This window comes from Miscanthus floridulus, chromosome 1 (genome assembly GCF_019320115.1).
Source record: "Miscanthus floridulus cultivar M001 chromosome 1, ASM1932011v1, whole genome shotgun sequence".
In the NCBI taxonomy this organism is placed as follows: domain Eukaryota; kingdom Viridiplantae; phylum Streptophyta; class Magnoliopsida; order Poales; family Poaceae; genus Miscanthus; species Miscanthus floridulus.
Window position 1 is genome coordinate 197618622 of NC_089580.1, and position 22112 is coordinate 197640733.

General features: G+C 50.8%; 2 protein-coding genes and 1 pseudogene across 2 annotated transcripts; all 3 read left to right on the forward strand.

Annotated features, from left to right (window-relative positions):
- The first annotated feature begins 5731 nt into the window (after positions 1-5731).
- Positions 5732-6645, forward strand: LOC136469774 (U-box domain-containing protein 41-like; annotated as a pseudogene).
- Positions 6646-14612: 7967 nt separating this feature from the next.
- On the forward strand, positions 14613-17207 carry LOC136469783 (uncharacterized). The gene is made up of 3 exons (XM_066467850.1): positions 14613-16187; positions 16519-16571; positions 16640-17207. The coding sequence occupies exons 1-3, from the start codon at positions 14613-14615 to the stop codon at positions 17205-17207; spliced, it is 2196 nt and encodes a 731-aa protein (XP_066323947.1).
- Positions 17208-17309: 102 nt separating this feature from the next.
- LOC136469790 (uncharacterized) lies at positions 17310-20727 on the forward strand. The gene is made up of 3 exons (XM_066467855.1): positions 17310-17700; positions 18178-19619; positions 19693-20727. Exons 1-3 carry the CDS (start codon positions 17310-17312, stop codon positions 20725-20727), a joined length of 2868 nt encoding a protein of 955 aa, XP_066323952.1.
- The last annotated feature ends 1385 nt before the right edge of the window (positions 20728-22112 follow it).

Here is a 22112-nt window from a genome sequence, read left to right on the forward strand (position 1 = left end):
GTTCCTTCCGGATGCTCCACATTGTGTACATGATGACTGCGCTGCCGGCCGTCTTATTTACACTGATCACTGGAGCCAAAGTTGCATAGCATCCCAGCAATCTCTGAAAGTTTGATGATGCAGGATCGACGGCACCTGCACTGCATTTTGCGTCCGAACTCTCAGACCGGCCTCTCTACCGACGACGCAATGCACCCCTAAATGATCCGATGTCTCCGGCTCCTGACACATAGTTGACAGATCTGTGGACCGCGGACAGGCATCAAAGCTGTAGTAAGATCTTGGGAACTGGATCAGGTAGGCCGAGCGATATGCGCTTCCGATCTCTGAAATTTGGTTGTTCCACCATTCTCCAAAGCATAATAACGTCCTTTCCGATCCATCTCTTGCACCATTGTCATCCTCAGTGACCCTCTTATCCATTTGGTCTCTTCGACATCATCTCACCAGTTACCACCTTTTTTTTCACCAAGCGAGTTTGTACGGATTAGGCACACATCCATAGGCACGAACCCTTGGAGCTGTCAGCAAGGGCCCAGGAGTGTTGAAATTTCTTGTTGGTGTAAATATGATACTCACTCCAAGTTAGTAAAAGAAGTCGTTTTGGACAGCGATACGGTCTCCAAAACATAATTTTGACTTCTTTTTTTTATAAAAATATTTATCGGAAAGCAATATATGCATATTTTTATTAAAATACATTTCAAGACAAATCTATTCATATGGTTTTCATATTTTCAAACTAAGCAACTTAAAAGTTACTCATAATTTATATTTCTAATGCACAGTGTTTGACCAAAACATTTTCTAAAATGACTTCTTTTACCAACCTGGCGCGAGTATTTGTAAACTCAGTTAGCAGCCGCCTCAGGATGACTCGTAAGGAGATGGAAGCAAAAAGGAGAGACGAAGAGGATATAAAGAAGACATCAACTAAGCAGCATAACAGTGGAGAGTGGAGATGATCTATTCCCAGGCCGCATACCCTCGCGCTACTTGTTTATTTGGAGACATGGCCGAGGTACAGAGGTAGGACGCTCGTGGCGGCGAGTTGGTGGCGAGCGAGCGTCGTCTCGCACTCTCGCGCGGCACGGGGAAGCCGCGCCCCCGGACGCTAGAGATGGGGAAGCGCCGCCTCGGAAGCGTGGGTCGGGTGCGTTCGGCCCCTTCGCATGTGCTTCCAAACGCCAAGCCAATTTGACCCGGGGCTACATTCCGCACGCTAGGACCTCCATGGATGGGCTTGCAAGCGCCAGGACCTCCGGGCCGGACGCCTGCGCTTACAGTTATTTTCCTGCACCGTTCCACGCGCCCACATGGGATCCACGTCGCCCCGAACGTCGCCAGCATCGAAAAGAGAAGGAGAGGGGGGGGCGGATGCCCACCCAGCGTTGGGAGGAGGAGAAGACACCGAGACGAGACAGCAAAAGGCGAGGAGGGAGATGCAATACCTGATCTATTTTTGAAACATTCAGATGCAACACTTGCAATATATGTCTGGAGGCAGATGAAACACTTAAAAATACATCTGAAACACTTGTAAAAATACATGAAAAACACTTAAAACCATTGTAAAAACATACGCAGCGTCTAGTAAAACACTTGCAAACATATGTGTGAAAGCAATATCCAGATAAATACACTTACAACATACGTCTAAAAAAACAAATGAAACATTGAGAACAAAAGCTTACAACATATGTGTACAATAATTGCAATATATGCAACACCTCGATCTACTTTTGCAATACCCATATGAAACAATTACAACATACCTCTGAAACATTTGAAACACTTGAAACAGACTTTTGCAGCATGCGCTTTCAACGGAGTTGTGCGGAGGTCACGGATGTGGAGCTCGTCGGCGGCACAGACCTCGATAGAGGCCACCGTAGGCGGATGGAGCGCGGCCGCAACGGGAGGCGCGAGTCCGTGTGGGGGCACGTGGCGTGAGCGAGGGCGGGGGCCCAGGGGCGACGTCGCAGAGCGAGCGGGCAATGCGGACGGAGGCAGTGTGGGTGAGATCCGTTCCGCGAGCGAGCGACGCGGACGGGAAATGACGAACGCCCTATCAGGAGACCAGGAAGCCTGAGTGTTAGAGCATTCCTCGAACTAGCAGGGGCGAAGCTAGAGCCAAATTGATCCTAGTGCACACCTTAGCATACCTTGGGTCTTTAATATATATTATTTTTCCTAAAATTAAGTTGGTACGGTGTATATACATACTATAAAAAACTATAATCTTAGCTCAATTATCCTTTTAAAATCTATTATAAAAATACTTGTTACATTTGGTTTTGCATGGTTCAATGCATACATATATCTTTGACAATTAATATCTTCTAGAATATATTCTTTGTTTTTTTAAAAAATTATAATATTTTGCAAGTATTTTTAGTACATATCTACCAATATACTTTATATGTCTCCAAACTAAAATATTTGAAGTTATTGATTTTTTGTGATTTTTAAGGTTCGAGTAAATCTTATCGTCAACAATATGCATGTTTCTGTCACTGAAGGGAGTAGAAGCTAGATATGTGATAGAAGGTCGACTTGCGTGTGTGAGTGTGATCTAGTTACGTGCCCTAGGAGGATATTATGCTTTTCACACAAGATTAAAATGCAATCATTTTTTACAAAGGAAGGATTTTCTTAATTCACAATCATTACATCGAGCTGATACAATAATTGTAGCCCACTTCTGGTCTCTGCATAAAAGCATACAAGCTAAAAAAAGAGCCTGTCATATTAATGACTATCAATCATAAGACTAGATCGCCATCCATATGCGTAGGAGAAGATATCCTTAGCTACCTGCATCAATCGCCATGAAGCCACCACAACATAATCCTGTGAGTCTGGCGTCTGGGAGGATAGCACATATATGGAGCCAGTGAGCAATCGAGAATATAACATGCAATGGCGTTGAGAAAAATTTCTTTTCAAAAAATTGATCGTTCCCGCATAACCAGAGTGACCATGTGGTGGCCGCACCTAGCAGAACTAAAGGTTTGAACACTTTATTAAACCCTCCAAGCTATGTCCCAAACATATGTGACACATTTCTTGGCTGTGGAAGACCTGAAGCCACTTAAATCATTGACCAATTTGTCTAAGACGACAATCTAAACACAAGTGCCTAATGGTCTCATATTGACAAAAGCAGCAAGTTTTGTTCCCTTGCCAATTACACTTAGCTAGGTTATCTTTAGTGAGCACTACCTCCTTTACAGAGGTATCATAAAAAGATTGATCTTCAAGGAATCCTTTAACTTCCATAAGCGTTTATTTAAATTTGGCACCTCTACGTGGATATATAAGAGCATGATAACTCTTGTTTGGATTGTTTGGTTGCAATCGAATTTACCTTATCTATATGTATTGGGGCATATTAGAGCGAAAAAGTGACTAACATCCACTTCATCATAAGTAAATTGAGATGGATACGAATACAACCAAACAAGCCCTGAGTGGTTTCTAACTCTTTGGATGCGTTTTCGAACTCCTTGGACGTACGTCGTTTGGACTTGGGCTGAGGTGCGGCCGCAGGTGATGAAGAGATAGTCCTCAAGGGAGAAGGAAGCGGGGAAGTGGAGGCCTAGAATAGGCAAGAGCATATGTGGATAGGGGAAGGTAGCGGGGAGACGGAACGGAGGATAGAGACGTAACGAGTTAATTTCGGAGGCGCAACACATAGCGGCGACAACACTGGCACCGCCAGTTGAGAGGATGGTTTGAGAGACAAAAAAAAGTTTAGGTGAATAGCGCTTGGGTGCGTCCGAACTTTTTAGTGGCCTGTATGTAAAGGTCATTTTTTAATGTTACACAACACCTCTCTTCTTCTTTTTTCCGGTAGCTGTGTTTCAGTCAACTGCAATTCTAGAGATCACTATGGAAAGAAGACATTTTCCCCACCTCCTCTTTCTTAAAACATGGGAAATGAACAAAGTAATTGGTGTCTTGTGATGTCTTTAGCACATAACTATGATTTCTATTCATAATATACTCATCAAATTTCCGCGTTTGCTGTATGAACCAACCAATACCGTATTTATCTGATACGTGAATTTTGTTTTAGTTAAAAAACGGATTCTCCCCCTTGAAAATTTTCTAGTGAAACCATATTTTAGTTTAATGTTTGGCTGGGTTTCATTATCCAAATAATACGATCATAAAACTTTGAAAAGTGGATTCGGTAAACGAATTTTCTGTTCCCGATTTGGCGCATGTTCATTTTTTTTTAGCACGCATGTTCATTTATTTCGTGGCCATGATTGATGAACTGGGCCAGCATAAAAATCGCGCGATTCCTATTGGGCCATCAAATGGCCTTAACTGTATTTTTTTGGTCCAAAGAGAGTCCTTTTCTGAACAGTCGGCCCACATGGCTGCATCTGCATGCAGTGCAAGCTCTGAGCTGAGCTCCGACAGCAAAACTCATCATTTTCGTTCACCGCTCATAACGCAGCGAAGTAACTGTAGCACAGTTATTTTATAGTAGATCTTGGAGCTGAACGCAATGCGCATCCCTCCACTCCACACTCCACCATCCATCCACCCGAACGTACGAAAGCAAAACAGCGAAAATGCGATCTATAGAGAGAGAGAGAGTTATATATATAGAGAGAGAGAGAGAGTTAAATACATGGACGGTACATTAACTTGCGCTCTAGTTTTACTTAGGTCTATCAACTCTGAAAGTAGGTTTTTGGATCTATAATCTTTGTTAGTGGCGCATTCCTAGCCCATATATTTCAATTTTTTAACCGATATGGCCCCTCCGGTCCGGGTGGACGCCGCACACACGCATGCATGTGCATGCATGATGCATGCACGTCGGCATCTTCCCGCAGCTGGACAACTCTTGCGGGTTTTGCTTGTGAGCATGAAGACCCTGCTGACAGGGTGGCTGGGTGAGCATAACGACGCGGCGGCGCGGTGGCCGGCGAGGCGTGCGAGCATGACGACCTTGCTGAGGCAGCACGGCTTGCACTTGGAATCCGACAAGTCCATGATTTCTACAGGTAGAAGAAGTTAAGCTCCAGGAGATGGTTCAGTACGTGTACGTGCTGCATACCCGGTGGATCTTCTGGAGATGTTCGAGATGTCTTGCATGTCGCTGTCGTGTGGCGTGCTCTTCTATGCCCCCGAGCTGTTGACTATGTGGTACGGCGAGAGCAAGTCCAACATCCGCGACCTGTTCGACAAGGCGCGCTCGGTGGCGCCATGCCCGTACGTGCCATGCTGTCCGGGAGTCGGGGCGTCGGATGAGTCGGGGCATCGGCCAGGGCATGGGCATGGAGGCATGGGGCGTCGACGACGTCTTCATGTTGCAGCTGTGCAGCACGGCTCCTGGTCAGTCATTTGTGGCGGCGCCGACGACGACGGGGCGCTCCGCTGGGCGGCCATCGAGTGCCTACCTACCTACAACCGCCGAACCGCGTGCGCACCGCCATCCTGTACTCATCCACGGAGGCCGACGCCGTCGCCACCGCCGCCGACGGGGACAATGACAAGCCCCGGCAGCAGTTCAAGGACGTGGACGTGATGAAGCGCAGCGTCGGCGGGCGCGTCTTCCTTGTCGCTGAGGCGGATAACTAGCAAATTCCTCCATAAGCTCCGCTGCTGCTGCTGCTACTGCAGGCATCCAGGGAGCCAGACACCCCGCGGCGCGCAGGACCACGGCGGCGCGCTGGCGTGCTCGGCGTGGCCCTGCGGGAAGTAGTAGATGTCGGCGCCGACGGGCGGCACGGTCCACAAGATGCTCCGCATTACGGACGGCGACGGCGCGTCCGACGCGCTGACGGAGGCCGTGGTCACCAACTTCCTCTGCCTCAGCGCACTCGAGGCTAACAAGCCCGTCATCGGCGCGTCCGGCGCCGCGCCGTTCCTCGTGCGCGCGTTCTAGTCCGCCACGTGCTCCTCCACCGAGCAGGCGCGCCATGACACGCTGCACGCGCTCCTGAACCTCTCCATCGCGCCCGCCAACGCGTCGCACCTGCTGGCGGCCGGGCTCGCGCCGGTGCTGGTGGCTGCTGTGGGGGACGCCGCCCCCATGATGGACCGCGCGCTCACCGTGCTCTGCAATCTCGTGGCGGCCTGCCCCGAGGGCCGCCGCGCGGTGAGCCGTGCCCCCGACGCGGTGCCGTCGCTCGTCAACGTGCTCAACTGGGCCGACGAGCCCGGGTGCCAGGAGAGGTGGCCTACGTGCTCATGGTCCTGGCGCACCGGAGCTACGGTGACCGCGCGGCCATGGCCGAGGCCGCCGCCTCGTCAGCGCTCCTAGAGCTCACGCTCGTGGGCACGGCACTCGCGCAGAAGCGCGCGTCCAGGATCCTGGAGATCCTCCGCGCCGACAAGGGCGCGCAGGTCACGGACGACGTCTCAGGCGTCGTGGCGACGGTGTCAACACTGCAGGAGCGCAGGTGCCGCGGGGAGGAGGAGCCGGTGGACGGGGAATTCGACGACGTCGGCATGAGCGCCGAGAAGCGCGCCGTGCGGCAGCTGGTTCAGCAGAGCCTGCAGAGCAACATGCGGCGCATCGTCCGGCGCGCGCGACTGCTGCAGGACTTCGCTCCGTCATCGACCGAGAACCTCAAGGCGCTCACTGCCTCCTCCACCTCCAAGAGCCTGCTGTTCTAGGAGACCATGCTAGCATCGCGACGAGCGGTGGGATGGCGTCGAGCATCGCGAGCATCTCCCTGGCGCCGGCGTCGTCCTTGGCCTTCCTCCGCACGGCCTTGGCCGCCTCAACGCGGGACATGCAACCTTTGCCGCCGTCCTGGAGCGCCCCGACCACGCCCTTCAGCTCCTCGAACGCCCCCACCTTCCTGGCAGCCGCGACGTCCGCCGCCTCGGCCTCAGCAAGGTCGTCATGCTCGCGCGCCTCGCCGGCCGCCGCGCCTCCGCGTCGTTATGCTCACCCAGCCACCCTGTCAGCAAGGTCTTTATGCTCACAAGCAAAACCCGCAAGAGTTGTCTAGCTGCGGGAAGACGTCGACGTGCATGCATCATGCATGCGTGTGTGCGGCGTCCACATGCACCGGAGGTGCCACGTCGGATAAAAAATTGAAACAAAGGGGTATAGGCTAGGAATGCGCCACTGACAAAGATTATGGATCAAAAAACCCACTTTCAAAGTTGATGGACCTAAATAAAACTAGAGCGCAAGTTGATGGACCACCCATGCATTTAACTATATATATATATATATATATATATATATATATATATATATATATATATATATATATATATATATAAAGAGAGAGCGAACAATAGTTTTTGGCAGGCACTACCCGCGCACTGCCACCCATACCCTATATCAATATATATCGCATTCCAATCATGCAACAACACTTAGTGCATGTATATACTATATATACGCAGGCTCGAAACCTAAGACGGGACCAAGAGATGAGCAATGTTGCAATAATTCCTTATTGTTATCTTAGCCCTTTATCCACAAATAGAAGCTGAACACGAGCACCCACGACTGCATTATTAGTGCGTGATTGCTTGAGCTCTGAATGCTTGTCGAGCCTTATTAGATACTATTTCAGAGCTAGCTCTCTCGCATGTTCGAGAGAGAGAGAGAATAATATACAGCAGGATCTGGATAGGGAGGCCATGATTGGCACTACATCTCTAATTAACAAGCTAGACAGCTAGCCGAGAGGACTTCTGGGGCCGGGCAGGGAAGAATAATCTGCATTGGCTGACGCCAGGCAAGGAATCTTTGGCCAATGGTAGCTAGGGTTAGACGACGACCCCAACAAACAAACTGAATCATGCAGGCATGAGCATTGGCAAACAGAAAATAATACAATTATACACTGGAGAATCACAAGTGCTCCTTTCATTAGCGTCGTCAGTGGTGGTGGTGGCGGTGGCTCCGTCCTCACGGGGGACACGCCAGCGGCTAACTTAATCGCACTGCTGTCGTCTGCTTCGTCCACCACGGCAGGATCGTCCGTATGAAGTAATTGTAATACTCATATATAATCTGGTGGTACGGTGTTAGCATAGCACTGCGCCAGATCTTTGTCCTGTTCGTTTGGCTGATAAGCCATGACCAAAAGTACTGTTGGCTGATCTGTTATGAGAAAAAAATACTGTTCGTTGACTGAAAAGTACGGTTTATAAGCCAAACGAACATGACGCTTGTCCGTGGAGGGCCAAGCCCTTCCATGAACCACAAAGCCACTCCATTTGTTTACCTCGATCGGTGCTTGCTACTTCTGTCCCGTTCGCTTAGCTTATAAGCCGTATTTTTTTAGTCAACGAATAATATTTTTCTCTCACAACAAATCAACCAATAATACTTTTAGTCATAGCTTATCAAGCGAACATAACATTCCTCATTTTATATATTTATTTACTAGCTAGTTGCATTGCATGCATTGATGTCGAGGCCGGTAGCTTAGAATAGAGGGAGATGCAGGTATGCAGGCAGACAGCTGTTGGTTGCTGCTTATTAGTGCGCCTGCACACAGCGCCGGTCCTGAGTTTTCACAGACCTGGAGTGAAACTGATAAGCAGGGCCTCTAAACTAAACATAGTACTAGTAGTAATAATACTTAGTAGATTTTTTACTTAGTATATTTATAAGTTTGTTAGAGTTTGGCTTAAGACGAACTAAAAACAACTTACAACGGAGCAAAAACCTACAACTTAATGTCTTAATGACGAGGAAACGCTCAATGAATCACATAAACATCCTCATAAGATTAGGCTTGCTGTGGCCTTTGGTTGTGCCAATTGTTAATCTTGCAATAAACACTAGAAATGACTCGTGGATCCCAAATCTCAGTTCTAAAGATTTTAAGATTAAAAGATAGATTATAGTGCAGTAGGGCAAGTCGGCAACCAGCACGTATCTACTAGTACAAGCAATATCCGAGTATTGATGGACGGTGCTATGACGTCATCTGCTCAACTATATAAAATACGTATACAAGACATATACCTGTTGGCCGCTAATGGGCCCCTTGGCGTTAGGGGCCTAGAGCGTGTGCCCCGCTCGCCCTGCCCCAGGGCCGGGCCTGCCTGCACACGCACGCCATGGGAGCTGCAGGCGCGTACTGAGATCAGTCCTGCTTTCAGGTGGACGAGTCGCACTACCTGAATTTATAGGTGTGTCGTGTGCCCATGCCACATAGCGAAGGCAAAAAAAAAACTCGGTAAAGCGTTTGTTGAGTGTTACATTCGGCAAAAAAAGAACTCGACAAAACTGTCTTTACCAGGTATTTTTTATCGAGCACTCAGCAAAGATGTTACCGAATGCTAAACCGACACTCGGCAAAAAAAATCAAAAAATATAAAAAAAACCACCGCCACCACCACGCCGCCACCACGCCACAGTGGCTCAAGCGGCGCCGGGGGAGGGAGGGGAGGGAGGGGGCAGCGGTCGGGTGACTTTTATAAGGTGTCCAGTTTGCCGAGTGCCGAATCTAGGACACTCGGCAAAGCTAAGTTTGTCGAGTGTCAGATCACGACACTCGACAAACTTATTTTTTTATCGAGTGTCAAATAATTACATTCGGCAAACATATTTATTTGCCGAGTGCCTAGTATTGTCGTATTTTTTTTTCTGGATTGCCGAGTGCCAGGCTTTGCCGAGTGTTTTTGGGCTCTTTTGTCGAGTGTAATTATTTTGCCGAGTGTTTTTCTGGCAGTACTCGACAAAGAGTTTCTTTGTCGTGTGTCCAATAGAATACACTCGGTAAATATTCTTACACTCGGCAAACTAAAAGTTTCTGGTAGTGTCGGTCGGATTAACGGAGAATATTTTGATTCTGCACTTCTGCAGGATCGGCAAGATGGAAGGTATAATACAAAAGAGATTCTTAGGCCCATCGACAATTGGCCACTGGTTCATTTGTTTGTTGGTTGCCATGCTAATGGACCCGTTCGGCTGATTTTAAAGTCGTCTGATAAATTGACCGAAGCTATTTTGTTGTAAGAGAAAAATACTGTAGATTCTAACTGATAAGTCGGCTGATAAGTTCAAGCGAATAGGCCCAATAGCTTGCATGCGTACATGTATTATCTGTAACACGCAGATGCAAATTAATTAAGATCTTCTTTTGGTAGGATTTCCAACTGTTTTAGCTTATTGTTATAGTGTCTGTTCGATGGAATTTTGTCAAAGTAAAATCCATATGTACACTTTTATTTGTGTGTACCACCGAGCATATAAAAAAAGGGAAAATACATACATACATATACATATATATGCTTGTGTCACGTGCATTCAGGCAAGGAAGCTAATAACCACCGTGTGAGCTTCTGCGTGCTATAGGTCCATGCATGCAGTGTAGGTATGCTCGCGACAGGCAATGAGAGAGAGCTAAACAGGTGCAGTCATGATACGTATGTGCGCTTGTATATATACGTCCGGAATCGGCCGTAGAGCTCGTATATATGCCGGTCTATACCATATATTTTCCGCATAATTGTACACCAGCCGGGCCGATGCGACGCGGCGCTACTCGGTGCGAGGTCCAGAATATTCTAGAACGTTCGGGGGATATACAGCCGGCAGATCCGTGTACTGATCGCCAGCTAGCGTACATGCACGTTTATCAGCCGCAAGCCTCTCTGGACCAAATATACGTACGTATAGTAGGCTCTATAGTCAGCTGGGCCCATGCCTCAGTGACTCCATGTGAGAAGCTAATCCATATCAAGTGCTGGCCCACTGTTCAGCCAAGAAAGGAGATGTTTGTTTGGTATACGGAATAGAAGTGTCCAGGTTCTCGCCAGGATATACACGAGCCGAAGATAATATCGAACGGAAGACAAGTAAATCTCCAAATATCTCGCTCGGTGGCAACCAACAAAGGCGGCGCGTGCGTGCAGTCCAACAGGCTCGGCATTACCCTAGTTGTTGCCTATATAAAGAGCCCCCAGGACTCTATGAAGGAGATCAGACCTCACCTCCACGCCGTCAGGCTGTTCTTGGCAACAAGAGCTAGAAGCACATCGCCATCCACCACTCCGATGTTCAGCCCCAGACCAGCAGCTAGCCAGCGGCCAGACGTCGTCTTCCTTCGTGAGTTCCTGAAGCCGAGAAGGCGAAAGCCACCAGTAGAAAGAGATGGCATACACGTTCTTCTCCATGGGTAAGAAACTAATCTAGTCAATCTATTTATTAGTTATTGTTTCTTTTGCAATCTTGCATGGATATGAGCACATTGGTCCAATGTCATGATTTGGGCCAAGAAGAGAGCGACGTGGCGGTCTGATGATCGAGATGACGCCAGACTTCGAGTCATGGGAATACGGAGCGCCGACGGCCAGCTCTGGTCCGCTGGCGTCGAACACGCCCGAGTGAAGGCCGAACGCTACCACGACATGAACTTGAAGATGCAAGTTCTTTACCTACACACAAACAACACCAAGAAGCAAGCAAGGCAAGGCTACGTGCATGTGGGCGTGTACAGGGCCATGCATGGATGCATCTACACGTACATGCTCCAAATGTGCTGAAGCCAGGAGGCCACGCTGGCCTCCACAAGAACGCAGCGCCGCGATGTAGCTCTCCATCCACTACTTTAACAACTCCAAGTGAACAAGTTCCATGGCGTACCACGACGACGCGGCCGAGGAAGTCCGATCCGATCTACACCAACCATGCAAGTGCGATCAAGATGACACCACGTGCTGTTCGACACTGACAAGGCGGACTACACGGGCGGGCATGGCTGATGTTCCAGCCATGTTGTACCGGCTCATGGACCGACGAGGCCCTTACGCCGACGCCACCCACATCTACACCAACACTCTGCATGGAGAAGTGAAGCGAAGATTGAAGACGACGACCACAGCAGCAGAATCGGAGGTACTCTGTGATTCAACTCACAGGGGTAATTAACCGGGAGCCTTCCGAGGCCCTAGGAACCATGGAGACCACATCGCCCAAGTTAGATAGCCATCAGCAGGCCATGGCGCGCATTCTTTTCTTAGGAATTTGTACTTGTTACTCGTGATGATTAATAAGATACTATGTTCCTGTCTTTTATTTTTGTGTACTATTGTACACTGGCACGCCCGCACACTTCCCACATGAGAAGCCGCTGTAGGCGGGTTTTCTGGTGTCCAAACAAATTGGCATGCCCAGTCGGACCTGGTTCTCCTCCCATCTCTGCTACAGTGTGTCGTCGGATTCGTCTTCGCCTCTCCTCCAACAAGCACAACATGCTGCATGACGGTACCCAAGGTGGAGCTGTCCTAATGAATGGTCCCCTTCTTGCAGGAGGACCATCCGACGCTGCAACCACCTAGGAGTCTGCCATGATTTAGATCGGGCAATTCCTAGTGCCGATCTCTGGACCGATGGGAGCACGACTGGAAGCTGCTGACGTCAAGCCGGCATTCCCCATGAAGGTCGAGAAGGTCCGCCCTACGGAGATCCAAGAAGGAGCGGGAGGAGTCCACGGCACCGCCAACGTTGAGACTCTGTTCTTGATCTCCTTCGGCATGCACCCTCCGGTAGAGGTCTTCGAGCATCGCGAGAAGACCTACTTCCACCAAACACAAGACCCAGCCCTGTTCCAAAAGGTCGAGTCCAAAAAGGCGCAGAAGCGAGCCTTTGCTAAGGCTAAGAAGGAGCGTCGCAACCTCATGCTGGAAGCTCGCGCCCTCCTGAAGAAGTCCACCATCGAGGAGGTCAAAGGAGACGTCCATGCTGCACAACAACTACGCATCAAGGCAAACAACAGGCGTGCGAGTAGTGCGGCTCTCCAACCTCCCGCATCGACTCCAGCCAAAGACACACCCGTTCCACCTGTGGAATACGCGGAGGTGGAGTTGCTCGAAGCCTTGGAGGCTATCTCGTGTGACCTGCGTCGACAAATGATGCATGCTCGCCACGCGTCGAACCCACACCCGCTACGCAACTGTAGGAGGAAGTACCGCAAGGTACAACAACTCCACCAACAAGTCAGTGCTCGCATTGCACGAAGCACTGTTCCAGAGGAGGACTGGTCTCTAGACGTGAGAGACCTAAGTCGCAAGGTGTTCATCTACCCCAGCACGGTGGAGCCTCCATACAACTTGTTCCCTAACGGGTGGGCATATGAACCTGCCAAGATCAAGGAGCTTGTGAGGCGCACGATCATGCGGGAGTATTGGAAGATGCGCCGTGCAAACAGGCAGCCCTACATCGCCGGACCAACCACCATCGTCGACAACAGCATCCCGATCCAACCGACTAGATGGGTGTCTTGCCTTCACGCGTCGGCGACTAACGGCGCCTCCTCTCGTAACGCCAACAGGTTTGTGCCTCTGCAAACTGAACAACCTACACCTCACGATGGGAATGTGCAGGAGGAGATCCGTCAATTATGAGACCAAGTGGCCGAGCTTGGGAGAAGGCTTCAGGCTACGTCGGAATCTTCCTCGGCTCGATTCAGGACTGGGCCGGAAAGGCGTGCGCCGAGCCACCGTCCCCAACATGAGCGCCAAACCTTGGCACCGCGTCGCCGAACTCCACCACCCACGCATCGAGGATACATGGCTCCGCCTCCACGACGAAACACGTGGGCGAGGCGTACTGACTATGCCGCACCTCCTCGTGAAACGCAAGAACGACGCGCTGCCTCTCCATCCATTGGAAGGTTTGCTCCACCTCCGCCTTCTCCAAGGCATGGAGCCTCAGGATCGAGGCGGTGGGAAGAGAACGTCCCAAGCACAACTCCCCGACCAGTTGGGCCGGTGGTTCCTCCTGCACCACAAGGGCCGTCACAGGATCGACATGTGCCAACGGAGAACCAACGCAAGCGTGAGAGGCGACGAAGGAACCGCCATACACTCTACCGTGAGCTTGAGGAGTTGGTGCTTACGAACACTCAAGTGCGCGTTCATGCTGATGGGGACATCCGCCAAGAAGATGGGAGAATCATATTCCGTATCTCCCCCACTCTAGAAAGCAACGAGAGGTACAAGTACCTCCTCAAAAGATTAACTCCAAAACCTCGCAAGGTGCGAGGTGGCGAGGCAGCAGGGAAAGGGGTCGCTCCTACTCAAGAGCGCCCTCCAATTATCTTGAAAAGAGAAGGATCGCGAGAATCTACACCAAGCATAGCCTCTTCGGATAGCCTAGGAGAGTCCACCGTCGAGAAAGCGCCATCCATGCAAGATGGTGAGGTTCTTCCACAAGCTCAAGTTGACGATACGGTTGCGATGGATGAGGAAGCCTCTCCAACGACTGAAGCACCCAAGAAGGACGTAGCCATGTGCGTTGCATTAACGGCACATCCAGAGCACATGTCCGAAGAGACATGGGTCCCTCTACCGGTGACCCATCACTTCACTTATCCTTCTGACAAAGAGATCCCGATGAATCCGAAAGTAGGGACATCAGCTCCTTGCTTCCCTATTAGCGAGAGAAGGAATGCCAATCAGCTCCTTGCTTCCCTATTAGCAAGAGAAGGAATGCGTTGTCCGATGGTGATGATATATTGACGTCGGACATATCTCCAAAACGATACGCCGACATCTCATCTTGGCTTCCACAAGACCAATAGGAATTGCAACACCTCGTTGATCGGGCTAGGGCTAGTAATCAGCTTAAGTCCATCGCGGAGCAAAAGGTGAACCAAGCCATGGTCGATGAAGAGAAGGAGTTTTTGGGCCCTTACACCTGTGATTCTAACTCCGACTCCGACTCCGACTCCTCTGCGTCATTGGAGGTGAACTCCACATTGCCACTCTACCACAACCTCGCTCGCTCCATCCCTTTGGAAGGGGAGGAGTATATCGGCGACCTTAACACAGCGTCAGCACGCATGGCGGGAGAGAACAGCGCCCCAAGAAGCCTAGAAGATCAAGTACAAGCACAAGGCGAGGTGATCAGGGCGTTGTCAACAAAGTTTGACAATCTAGTTGAACTAATGACGACCCTAACACAAAACGTGCAACCTGGTGGTGCCCATCAACCTCCCGAGGATCCGCAGCTTGAGGAGGTAGAAGGCATTGCAAGTGCTCGTCCCCCTCCATTGCGAAATCCCTCTGCGTTGGCAAGTGCAGGACCACAACCATCAGCGCTAAAAGACTATCATGACATAGTCGAGGACATGGTGACCAAGAAGTTGAGGCAGATCACAAACGAGAAGGCGCCGCACTCACTAGAGGGTGACTTGGAGAAGCCATATGAAGCATGGCACGATCTTGTCCCCTTCCCTGTGGGATGGCGCCCACCTAAATTCTGTCAATTCGATGGGACTGGGGATGCGAGAGAGCATCTGGCCTACTTTGAGGCAGCATGCGGCGACACAGCCAACAACTCGTCGCTGCTATTGCGCCAATTCTCAGGATCTCTAACCGGCGCGGCGTTCCATTGGTACAGCCGGCTGCCGGTAGAAAAAATTACTAGCTGGACTGACATGAAGAGCGCCTTCAAAAAGCACTTTGTTGCTATGAAGAGGGACATCTCCATCGCCGAGCTGTCGCAAGTTAAGCAACGACACGATGAAGCCATCGACGACTACATTATCCGGTTTCAGGATAGCTATGTGCGTCTGGCTAGAGACATGCACCTCGAGGATGCGATCGGAATGTGCATTCATGGGATGCTACAACACTGGTCGCTCGAAGTCTCTCATCGTGAGCCTAGGACGTTCAGCAAACTGAGCTCCGCGGTGGCCGCCACCAAGATCGAGTTCGAAAAGTCGCCTCAAATCATGGAGCTCTACAAGAACGCGAGCGTCTTTGACCCTGCTAAGCGCTTCAGCTCGACAGTGAAGCCCAGCAACGCTGGGGGCAAGATGAAGGCTCAAGCAGAGGCGAATACGGTGAGGGTTTTCTCCAACGTCCCTCCAGCCCAAGCGCCTTTCCTAGGCGCAAGGAATGATCAAGAAGGAAGGAGGACGCGTCTCTCAGACCTCCTCAAGAAGCAATACATCTTCAGGTGGGAGTTGGTGAAAGCTATGTTCGAGCAGCTGATGGACAATCAAGCGCTCCGCCTTCCTGAACCATGTCGGCCACACCAGGTAAGCATGGCTAACAATCCTTTGTACTGCCCATACCACAGGTACGTCGGTCACTTGATCGAGGATTGCATCGCCTTCAAGGAGTGGCTCCAAAAAGCCGTCATCGAGGGGAGAATCAACCTGGATCCCAGTGCTGTTAATCCTGATTACCATGCTGTTAACATGGTGACGATGGGGGCACGTTCTTCGGTGAGTCAAGAAGGAGAAAGAGACCAGGGATCATGGGTGCCGCTAGCGCAAGTCGAGGAGCAACTTGCCTCTGCGACGCTCAAGCAGCCCCAAACTACACCAACAGAGCCGACTAGGGTCCCTCAAGGGGAGACGTGGACCGAAGTACAGCATCGACGATGACCAAATGGGCATCCCCCGCGACATCCTCGCACGGTCGTGTCTCCACATGCAACATCAACATCGACACCAGCACCAAGGCGGCCAGACCCAAGCCGGCAGCGCCTGCAACCTCGGTTTGTCCCCAAGGAGCAAGGAAATGTGCCCTTCCCTCGTATGGGTCGCGTTCTAGCTACCTTGGCAGAATACTGGCCCAAGGATTGGGGACAGATTTCGACTGAAGAGGTAAGTGAAGAATCAAGCTCTTCGCCAACCTCAAATGCGGCAACATGTAACGCCACTTCCGCTAGCAGCAACGACGGTAGCGCAAACTCCAATGAGCTGCTCACGACTAGAGAGCAGGAAGTGCTCCATGATGGTGCTGAGCAAGGAGATGCCCCGCTGGAAGTCAACATGAACCTACGAAGTGGGAAGGCTTTACAAGAGTTGTCCCAAGTCAAGCAACCAAAAGGGAACAAGCCTACAAATGAAGGTACCCCGTTAGCGGGAGTGCCCGAAACATCAAAGAAAAAGAACAGAATTGATGACATCGACTACAATGTTGTCTCTCACCTAAAGCGGGTCCCCGCATCGCTGAGCGTCTATGATGCTCTCATGCTTGTGCCCGAGCTCCGAAAATCCCTAGTGAAGGCGCTGCAAGAACTGGAGCTCTATGAAGTCATCATGGCCAAACACCGCCTTATCAACAACCCGTTGTTTGTAAACGAGATCACGTTCGATGAAGAAGATGAGGTGGTAGAAGACGGCGATCACAACCGCCCACTCTATGTTGAAGGGAACGTAGGAGCCGCGCACCTTCGTCGAATCCTCATCGACCCGAGGTCCGCTGTGAACATCCTTCCCCTACGGAGCTTGACGTGAGCTGGCTACACGGTGGCTGACTTGGAGCCTACGAACGTCATCATCTGTGGCTTCGACAACTCTGGGAAGGCGACTTTAGGAGCTCTTACCATTAAGATCCAGATGTCCACATTTAGCTTCAAAGTGCGGTTCTACGTCATCGACGCCAACACGTCGTACTCCGCGCTTCTAGGGAGGCCGTGGATTCACAAGTATCGGGTGGTGCCATCTACGCTGCATCAATGCTTAAAGTTCCTTGATGGAAGCAAGACGCAACAACGCATCATCAGCAACATGTCCCCGTACACCGTGCAAGAGGCGTACCACGCGGACGCCAAGTATTACTTTCCGGTGGAGGAGTACAAGTATCAGCTTGGTCGAGTCGCTCCTGCAGCTGACATCGTGCTGAAGCCTGGCGCTTTGTCGACACCTGAGGTGAAGGCTCTCATCATGCCATGCTCCCCCTCCAAGAGGAGGACGTCCCCAAGGTCTAGAAGGACAAGGCAGGGGGCGGGTAGCATTCCCTCGACATCCACGGCCACTCCTCTATCGTTGAAAGTAGGAGTGTCCACATCGACACCCCTAACATTAAGGCCTACACGGAGACCCTTATTGACGGTTGTCTCCCAAGTTAAGGAGGTTATGTCAACTAAGGAGGATACAAAGCCTGGTGCTCTGACCCTCGGAGGTGGCACCAAACTGCCAATAAGAATTGAAGATGCGTCATCAACGCCAACACCTCAAGTGTCTACAAGCCAACCCTCACTAACGTCGGAAGGAGTCGTAAAGAAGAGGGTCGCTGAAATAGAAGGAGTAGCGGAGAGCGCTGAATGCATGCAACCTCCATCATTGTACATATCGACAACCGCCGAGTTGGAAGTATGGACAATTCCCGGTCACTCCTCTACACCTAGCACCATCTTCTATAAAGTGCCACAAGTACAACATTGTGATTTTGTACTTGAATCCCCTAACCCTGATCATGATGCAGATGAGGCACTTACGACCATGAAGGCCGAGCCTAGAATGGTTCGCCTGCTAGAGAAGGCTGGGATCACGCTCGGTCCAAACAACAGGGTCCCACGACCACCATCCATATGTGAGCAATGGTGGAGCCAGGCAGAGATTCTCATCAAGAGGAAGAACAAAGCTCAGCCCAAGTTCGGGTTAGGTTACCACAACATCGACACCTCTGACGAAGGAGAAGATTCGGTCAACGCCAACATCGCCCACTGCTTCACCATGTCGACTACCATGGGAGATGAAGTTGGCTGCTCCTACCAGCCTCGACGCCAACAACACCCCCTAGAGGTAGAAGCGGTGGAAGAAGATGGAGAGCCGAATGTCACATCAGCACCCCAACAGCTCGAAGATGGAGGGCAGCCCACCATCGATGAGCTTGTACAAATCAATCTCGGAACTGAAGATGATCCGCGTCTGACCTTTGTGAGCGCTGCACTCACGGAGGAGCGAGAAGATTATCGAAGGTTCTTAATGGAGTACAAAGATTGCTTCGCATGGAGCTATAAAGAAATGCTAGGATTAGATCCTAGTGTCGCCACTCACAAGCTGGCAATTGACCCACAAGTTTGTCCTGTGAAGCAAGCACCTCGATGCCTCCGACCTGAGTTCCAAGACCAGGTTATAGCGGAGGTGGACAACATGATCGCGGCAGGGTTCATCAAGGAGATACAATACCCACGATGGCTCTCCACCATCGTCCCCATGGAGAAGAAGAATGGGAAAGTGCGAGTCTGCGTTGACTTCTGCAACTTGAATCGAGCTTGCCCTAAAGATGACTTCCCTCTTCCGATCACGGAAATGGTGGTCGACGCTACTACCGGGTTCGACGCCTTGTCCTTCATGGATGGGTCGTCTGGATACAACCAAATCAAAATGGACCCTGTCGATGCACTCGACACCGCATTTAGAACACCTAAGGGCAACTTCCATTACACGGTGATGCCCTTCGGGTTGAAGAACGCTGGTGCCACCTATCAACGAGCTATGACGCACATACTCAGTGACTTGATCCACCACTCCGTCGAGTGCTACGTCGATGACATGGTGGTGAAAACAAAAGACCGCAAAGACCATCAAGATGACTTGCGGGTGGTGTTCGAGCGTTTACATCGACACCAGCTCAAGATGAACCCCCTCAAGTGCGCATTCGCTGTTCGGTCAAGCGTCTTCCTCGGCTTTATCGTCCGACATCGTGGCATCGAGATCGAGCCAAAGACGATCACCGCCATCCTCGAGATGCCGCCGCCCCAAAAGTTGAAGGAGTTGAGGATGCTCCAAGGACATCTAGCCTACATTCGATGCTTCATCTCCAACCTGTCCGGGCGTGTACAACCCTTCTCCAAGCTAATGAAGAAAGGGGCCATTCGTATGGGACGAGGAGTGCCAAAATTGCTTCGACAGCATCAAAAGGTACCTCCTTAATCCTCCTGCGTTGGCAGCTCCTGTAAAAGGGCGCCCTCTCATTCTTTATATTGCTGCTCAGCTTTCTTCGCTAGGCGCCTTACTTGCACAATACAACGACGAAGGCAAAGAAGTGGCGTGCTACTACCTAAGCCGCACCATGGTGGGTGCCGAATGCAACTACTCTCCCATTGAGAAGTTGTGCTTGGCACTGATCTTTGCCTTGAAGAAGTTAAGGCATTACATGTTGGCGCATGAGATCCAATTGGTGGCAAGAGCGGACCCAATAAAATACCTGCTTAGTCAGCCCACGCTCATCGGGCGACTAGCAAAATGGGTGCTACTCATGACGGAGTTCGACATCACCTTCGTGCCACAAAAAGCCGTCAAGGGACAAGCTCTAGCCGAGTTCCTTGTGGCACATCCTGTACCCGATGACTCTCCGCTCATCGCCGAGTTGCTCGATCAAGAGGTATTCACCACCGAGATCGAAGCTCCATGGGAGCTCTACTTCGATGGCGCTTCGCGAGTAGAAGACACCCTAAACGGTGCCTCAAGACGGAGAGCGGGAGCCGGATTGGTGTTCAAGAACCCACGAGGAGGAGTGATGTACCATTCATTCTCCCTTCTCAAGGAGTGCTCCAACAATGAAGCGGAGTATGAAGCGCTCATCTTTGGCCTTCTCCTAGCACTTTCCATGGAGGTATGTTCCCTACGGGTTCATGGGGACTCTCAACTAATTGTTCGACAGGTCAATGGGGTATATGAGGTTCGCAAACCGGAGCTTATGCCGTACTATGAGGTAGCCCGGAAGCTCATGAATGAATTCAAACATATTGAAATTCTTCATGTCCCACGAAGCAGGAACGCTCCAGCTGATGCGTTGGCCAAACTTGCAGTGGCACTCGCCCTTCCTGAGGGTAAGTCCGCGCAAGTTACCGTCGAGGAGAGGTGGCTGCTTCCCGCGGTGCTGGAGCTCATCTCGAAGGAGCACGAGGTTAACACCGTCACCGCATGCGCCGTCGAAGACGACGATTGGCGCAAACCCTTCATCGACTACTTCAAGCATGGCACTCTCCCCGACGATGCTGTGAAGAGGCGCCAACTACAACGATGACTCCCTTCCTATATCTACAAGGGAGGCGTGCTCTACAGGCGTGCCTATGGGCAAGAAATGCTCCTCCGATGCGTCAGCCGTCACGAAGCTGATGAGATTTTGAAGGAGGTGCATCACGGAATCTGTGGCGGACACCAAAGCGGGCCAAAGATGTACCATAGCATCCGCTTGGCTGGGTACTACTGGCTGGGCATCATGGTAGATTGCCTGAAGGTGGCAAAGACATGTCATGGTTGCCAAATCCATGGTGACTTCAAGCATCTACCGCCGGTCCCTCTACGACCAACAGTCCCTTCGTGGCCGTTCGACGCTTGGGGCATAGACGTCATCGGCCCCGTTGACCCTCCTTCTTCTGGAGGTCATCGTTTCATCCTCGCTGCAACAGACTACTTCTCCAAGTGGGTAGAGGTAGTACCACTGCGTGAGGTGAAAAGCGCTAACGCCATCAACTTTCTGGAGCGACACATTATATACCGCTTCGGAATTCCACACCGTATTACATCCGACAATGCTAAAGCTTTCAGGTCGGACAAAATGCACAGGTTCATGGACAAGTATAAGATAAAGTGGAACTACTCCACTGGCTATTATCCCCAGGCAAACGGGATGATAGAGGTGTTCAACAAGACGCTCGGCAAGATACTAAAGAAGACGGTGCACAAGTATAGAAGGGACTAGCATGATCGTCTCTTTGAAGCATTATGGGCGTACCGCGTCACGGTTCGTACCCCAACACAAGCTACCCCGTACTCTCTTGTGTATGGGTGTGAGGCAGTTTTGCCTTTGGAAATCCAGCTACCATCACTACGGGTGGCTATTCATGATGGACTAACTCAAGATGAACAGGTCCGACTCCGCTTCCAAGAGCTCGACGCCCTGGAGGAGAGACGTCTTGACGCTATACAAGAGCTGGAGCTTTATCACCAAAACATGGCGCGGGCCTACGACAAGCTCGTCAAGCGGCGCGTCTTCTGGAAGGGCGAGCTGGTGCTCGTGCTTCGACGTCCCATTGTCGTCACACACAAGACGAAGGGAAAATTCGAGCCCAAGTGGGAAGGTCCGTACGTCATCGAACAAGTCTACGACGGAGGCGCTTACCAGCTAGTCGACCAACAGGGAGCTCGACCAATGCCGCCGATCAACGGGAGGTTCTTAAAAAATATTTTGCATAAAAAAACACAAAAAAAACATTTTTTTCTCCTCTCCTTAAAATGGCCAGCGTGCACTATCTATTGCACGGATGGTCGTTTCTCCATGGAGAGCAAACAAAAAAAACACACAAAGGCTCTCCCTACCCGGCTATAGCTGCAGTGGAGGATTCGACGGCCTCGGGGTTTTACCAGAGAGCCCGGGCGCAACAACCAGGCGCATGGAGCTCGTGACAA

Bases quoted from the DNA above. Each gene is read 5' to 3' on its own strand.
- LOC136469783 (XM_066467850.1), top strand. From the start codon at position 14,613: ATGGTCGATGAAGAGAAGGAGTTTTTGGGCCCTTACACCTGTGATTCT. The intron at 16,188-16,518 runs GTGAGTCAAGAA...GTCGCGTTCTAG, and splicing joins CGATGGGGGCACGTTCTTCG to CTACCTTGGCAGAATACTGG. The intron at 16,572-16,639 runs GTAAGTGAAGAA...TTCCGCTAGCAG, and splicing joins GACAGATTTCGACTGAAGAG to CAACGACGGTAGCGCAAACT.
- LOC136469790 (XM_066467855.1), top strand. From the start codon at position 17,310: ATGTCCACATTTAGCTTCAAAGTGCGGTTCTACGTCATCGACGCCAAC. The intron at 17,701-18,177 runs GTAGCATTCCCT...ATCATGATGCAG, and splicing joins AAGGACAAGGCAGGGGGCGG to ATGAGGCACTTACGACCATG. The intron at 19,620-19,692 runs GTACCTCCTTAA...ATTGCTGCTCAG, and splicing joins TGCTTCGACAGCATCAAAAG to CTTTCTTCGCTAGGCGCCTT.